General features: G+C 43.4%; 2 protein-coding genes across 2 annotated transcripts; one reads left to right on the forward strand and one right to left on the reverse strand.

The window, feature by feature from the left end:
- Nucleotides 1-463: 463 nt before the first annotated feature.
- LOC129617870 (eukaryotic translation initiation factor 6-like) lies at nucleotides 464-1,542 on the reverse strand. The gene is given in 7 exon segments (XM_055532912.1): nucleotides 464-565; nucleotides 691-724; nucleotides 726-744; nucleotides 788-893; nucleotides 945-1,231; nucleotides 1,304-1,486; nucleotides 1,533-1,542. Coding segments are annotated over 7 exon segments (741 nt in total).
- A 106-nt stretch (nucleotides 1,543-1,648) lies between these two features.
- On the forward strand, nucleotides 1,649-3,243 carry LOC129617869 (succinate dehydrogenase [ubiquinone] iron-sulfur subunit-like). The gene is made up of 5 exons (XM_055532911.1): nucleotides 1,649-2,078; nucleotides 2,134-2,324; nucleotides 2,523-2,733; nucleotides 2,870-3,003; nucleotides 3,103-3,243. Exons 1-5 carry the CDS (start codon nucleotides 1,649-1,651, stop codon nucleotides 3,241-3,243), a joined length of 1,107 nt encoding a protein of 368 aa, XP_055388886.1.
- The last annotated feature ends 2,244 nt before the right edge of the window (nucleotides 3,244-5,487 follow it).

Raw genomic sequence — 5,487 nt, forward strand, 5'->3', positions numbered from 1 at the left:
GAAATCCTCTGAAACATCACGAAGCGATCAGCCCCGAAAGATGGTATTTGAAAAGGTTGATATCATCACAATAAGATAGATTAGACGAGATGTCCTTCCTATGGTTTACTCAGAATCAGCCCTCCCACAAGAGAGTGTAAGTAGCTACTCATCCGAGTTTAGGAATATAGGAAGAATGAGGATCCCAACCCCCTGAAAAACCACGAATGGAATCAAGGAGAGGGCTCGACACACGAATACTATTGGATGCTGTCGCTTTCGCGATCTGTCGCGATGAAGAACAGTCGTGATGGCGGCAGAAGAGGCTGTGTTTCGTTGCCTCCGACATCCAAGTGTGGCAGACACAGAATGAAGAATGAATGGTGTGATGAAGGGTGGAGAGGGGACTAAAACTGTCTGTATTGTTTTGGGACAGCGCGAGTTTGGGAAAAAGGACTGGAGTAAAAATCAATACGCGATACGTTTATGAAAGAGTGTCAATCATGCTAGATCGAAGTTGAAGATCTGGGGCTCCTTCTTGTGACTCTTCGTTAATTAGCTTGAATATTTTTTCGATGGTACGCAGCTGAGGAACACAAGAAAAACGCCATTGACATATTGTGAAGAAGGAGCCTTATTGAATATCGTTGATCAGCTGAACCGTTGATAGTATGTATTGAATATTTGTTTATTCTAGACATATATTATTACCTCCGCAGCGGTTGAATCCATTCCACAACTGCTCCCAGTCATTAACCACCAATCCTAAGGAAAGAATTTCCATTGCGAAAGCAAAGAAGTCATTTACCAGCGCCAATGACGTCTGAGCCTCTATTGACGGTTCCAGTAGTCAATGGCACTTGAATCAAATGACTCAATTCTTCCATTTCATCGCGAGGCGTCATTAAATGAACCTGAATTCAATCAATGTCAGATTTCAGGCTTGAGCATTCTGGTAAACTTACCAATCCTCCTTGATTTGTAAACACGCAGTAGCTTCCAACGAGCACGTTTCCAGCGACAGTTGCTCTGAAGACTTCAACACCAAGCACATCTTGAATAATTTCCTCTGTCTCCTTATCGATATCTGTATGAACCAGGGCAACGTAATCATTGCAGGCAATGCAATTTCCAAGTGCAGAAAGACGTTCTTCTACTCTCTGAATTTGAACTGAATCTGGAAGTGAATTCCGAAGGTGTTGCAACTCTTGATCTGTCGTAATTGTCGGAACCAAAAGACCATTTCTATTTCCTACGAAACAGGCAATTAATTGCTCAGTCAGAAGTCCATTTTTTTAATTCCACAAAAAAAATTCAGACTCACCCACGGTACATCTTCCCACGAGCCTCGTTCCTCCAATTGTGGTATGGATAACTGGGATATGAGTGCCAAACTCCGCCTGGAACGTTGAATGAAAATTCTCCGACCCTCCAATTGCTGTTAAACAATAGTGATTTGTGAGTTGTGCAAACACCCCAACTTCGTTTGAATTTTCGAATGCCGCCCCTAAAATAGAACATTCAGCGGAAGGTGCAGTGAAAGCCAAACTCACGGAGAGCCATCCCTTCAGATCCGTTTTGAATGGTTTCAGGACCAGGTTCCCAGCATGCGGCCAAAGCCACAGCCCTAGTTGTCCGTTCTTAAGTTGTAGATTTGTCTTGGTCCACGATGTCGTTGTCATTACGAAGAGTTTTGGCACATGCTCATATTGCGAAGCACAATGTTGTAAGGAAGTTCACAGTTGCTGCAACACCCGCAAAGGCGAAACGTATGTTGGAATTTATGATGAACCGTTTCTATTGTATTTGTTTCTCTGATGCAGATGTTAGCCCAGAGAAACCACCCCAGATGCAAGCATTCACTATTCAAAGGTACAGTCCGGAATCCGAGACCCCAAGCCCGTACATGCAAGAGTATACTATTGATGTCAATCGATGTGGTCCCATGATTCTAGACGTCTTATTCAAAATTAAAGACGAACAAGACTCTACGCTTTCCTTCCGTCGAAGCTGTCGTGAGGGCATCTGTGGCAGCTGCGCGATGAATATGGACGGAAAAAACGGACTTGCTTGTTTGACCCCTATTCCTTCGGTTTCTGGTACGTGCATCAAATTCTATTCACATATTTATATTCATTGACCTGTTTCGCTTAGATGCGGCAGTCGAGATACGCCCACTACCAAACATGTACGTGGTGAGGGATCTTGTACCGGATATGTCAAATTTTTATAATCAATACAAATCTGTGGAACCCTGGCTGAAACGGAAAACTCCAGCGAAGCCAGGAGACAGAGAAACTCTGCAATCCAAGGAAGATCGGGCAAAACTTGACGGTCTCTATGAGGTAAGAATGAAGCGCCAATTCCTTGATAGTGAACTTCCGTTCATCTGATTCATGTGATTGATCATGTAATTGTTTGATCATGTAATTGTTTATCATGTAATTGCTTGATCATGTATTGGTTGATCGTGTAATTGTTTGATCATGTAATTGCTTGATCCTGTAATTGTTTGATCATGTAATTGTTTGATCCTTTAACAGTGCATTCTCTGCGCCTGTTGCTCAACATCTTGTCCTTCGTATTGGTGGAATCCCGAGTACTATCTTGGTCCTGCTGTATTACTTCAAGCCTACCGATGGATTGCAGACTCAAGAGACGAACACACAACTGAGCGTCTCGCAGAATTGAATGATACAATGAAATTGTATCGATGCCATGGAATCATGAACTGCACTGCGTGTTGTCCAAAAGGTAAAATTGGTAGAAAGTCATTCGATGATAGAACTTCGATTGATGATAGAAATTCGATTGATGATGAATTCGATTGATGATGAATTCGATTTGTATTACGATCAGTAGTGAATTCATGATGTTATTCTGCTCGTAGGTTTGGATCCCGCTGCTGCAATACAGAACACAAAGGATTTGATTGAGGCGAACTTCAACGAAGGTAACCTCATTCAAGACAAGCAACTACTTCATCGTTTGTTTATAGAATGGGACAACATTAAGGCTGATCTTGTGAAGAAGAGAGCGGGGCTCAAAATGGAGAGGGAGAAAAAGTCCCAGAGAAGGCTTGATAGAAATTATTGTTATTTATGCACGATTCAATAATTAAAGTGTTCAATTTGTTGTCAAAGTGGTAATACATTATTGTGTGCATCACCCAACCCCACCAACATGTTCTATTTTTCTGCAACTCATTGGTCCATTACTGGTACCTGGTCCACATTGCTAGTTTGCACAAGCGGAATTGAATAAATGTGTCCCAACGACGTCTTATAAGGGAATGCCGCTTTTTAAGAGGTTTTTGACCATTATTTGAAGAACTATGGACCTCGAAGTGTTAAAAAACCTTTCAAGGGATGTTTTGATTGAAAAAGCATCTCGTCTGAAACAGTCGGTCGATGGTACGTTTAGTGCTATGAGACTTTCACGGAGATGTGACTACCGTTCTTTTCAGACATGCTTGCCTTATGGGGCGATCTTCAAATTGAAGGAAGATCCCTGCGATCTGAGGCCCGTCAACTTAATCAAGCAGTGGCAAAAGTTGCTGAGGAATCTCGGTACGAATCATCGTTTGACACTCTTGTATCTCTTTTATTTTCAGACGCGTTCACCGCGATGATGGTCTAATCGGCGAGTCATTGAAGCAGTACGTTAATTCAGATATATGGGTCGAAGATCGGGAATGTGCTTTTTTCAGTTTAGGTTATGGAGAAATGGTTGATGCCATCAGGGGGTCTATCGTTGATACTGCGGCTCCAGCAGCACAGGCCTGGACATCTGGGATGGTCGCAGCAATTTCAGCATCCCTAACGACTGCATCGTCCCAACTTTTGTCAACCGGAGATCAACAGCCGTCCCTTGCTCGACCAAAAAGGCTGGTGGGTCGGTATCCTCCACGACGTGGAAGACCGCGAGGTTAGTATCGTTTCTTTTTTCAATTTGGTTGCGTTATCCAATTCGTTTAAAGATTTCATACGTTTTTGGTTATTAGGGTTTGTCGTTAAGCGTCGAAGGTATCCATCCAGTGAGGGGGGAAATCGAAATTCGTTTCCCAGCTCGATTTCGGAAGAAAGTGTTCAAGCTCCTGAGAAAAACGATCCGTTAAACGTCACTTCATTAGCGGATCATGTCAGTCGTTGTTCGACATCTTCGTTCAGACGAAGGCCGTCTTTGCCAACGGGTCTGCTCGATAGTTCAACAGGATCTGTAATAACGCCCCAACAGACGAGTCGTCATTCGAGTCGATCCACGACTTTGTCGGAGAGACATTTCGACAACGCTCTCTTGTCAGATTCAGGCAGCGACTCCAAGTGCGATTTTCAAACCGGAGATCCCAAATTCAGTTCAGAATCCACAATCGATCCATTCAGTCAAGCGCTGCTCCTTCAGGGGAACGAATTGTTGTTGGGCTCCAGAAGCCTGGCCAGTCGGTCTAAAAGCATTCATGAAATGGTAGGAGCGTCTATTATAGAGGGACGGCGACTTGATCCTTCAGGTGACTAGATGGGTTTTGTCGGATGAAACAGTTCAAGACGATGATTCCTCTTCTTCATCGAGCCAACAATCTCTACAAGAGTCCTTCTCTCATAAGGAATCACTTTTAGGGAAGTCAACTGAAGCTTCTTCAGCTGCTCCGGAGCATGTTCCAGGTTCATTCAAGGATGAGAGCGAATCTTATTTGAAATCGGATGTTCGCTTGATGAATCCAGAAGAAGGCAAAATTGCGCTAGAGGTGGGAAGACTTGGCGGGTCGCTTATTTTGTAAAAAAATTTCTCTTTAGATTGAAGCTGCGCTGGGCCTTCATCATCTACATTCAGGAATCGCAAGCAGGGGTCTACAACGGAGACCCTTGGGATGTTTAGCGCAACAAAGTTTTGAGTTTATGATCCCATTGATCCACCCTGATGAACAAGATGCCGAGAAGCGAAAACTAATAGACGACGAGAGGGATGAAGACCGCGGGCAAAAGGAACAACTTGAAGACCATGAAGCAAGAGACGCAGGTGTAGAATATGCAGAAGGGGAAAAGCTTGAAGACCATGAAGCAAGAGATGCAGCTGTAGAATATGCAAAAGGGGAAAAGCTTGAAGACCATGAAGCAAGAGATGCAGCTGTAGAATATGCAGAAAGGGAAAAGCTTGAAGACCATGAAGCAAGAGATGCAGCTGTAGAATATGCAGAAAGGGAACAACTTGAAAACCATGAAGAAAAAGACAAAGATGGAGAATATGAAGAAGGAAAAAGCTTGAAGACCATGAAGCAAGAGATGCAGCTGTAGAATATGCAGAAAGGAACAACTTGAAGACCATGAAGCAAGAGGCGCAGCTGTAGAATATGCAAAAGGGGAAAAGCTGAAGACCATGAGCAAGAGACGCAGCTGTAGAATATGCAGAAAGGGAAAAGCTTGAAGACCATGAAGCAAGAGACGCAGCTGTAGAATATGCAGAAAGGGAAAAGCTTGAAGACCATGAAACAAGAGATGCAGCTGTAGAATA

This window comes from Condylostylus longicornis, unplaced genomic scaffold, assembly GCF_029603195.1.
Source record: "Condylostylus longicornis isolate FDR11 unplaced genomic scaffold, ASM2960319v2 ptg000675l, whole genome shotgun sequence".
Lineage (NCBI taxonomy): Eukaryota > Metazoa > Arthropoda > Insecta > Diptera > Dolichopodidae > Condylostylus > Condylostylus longicornis.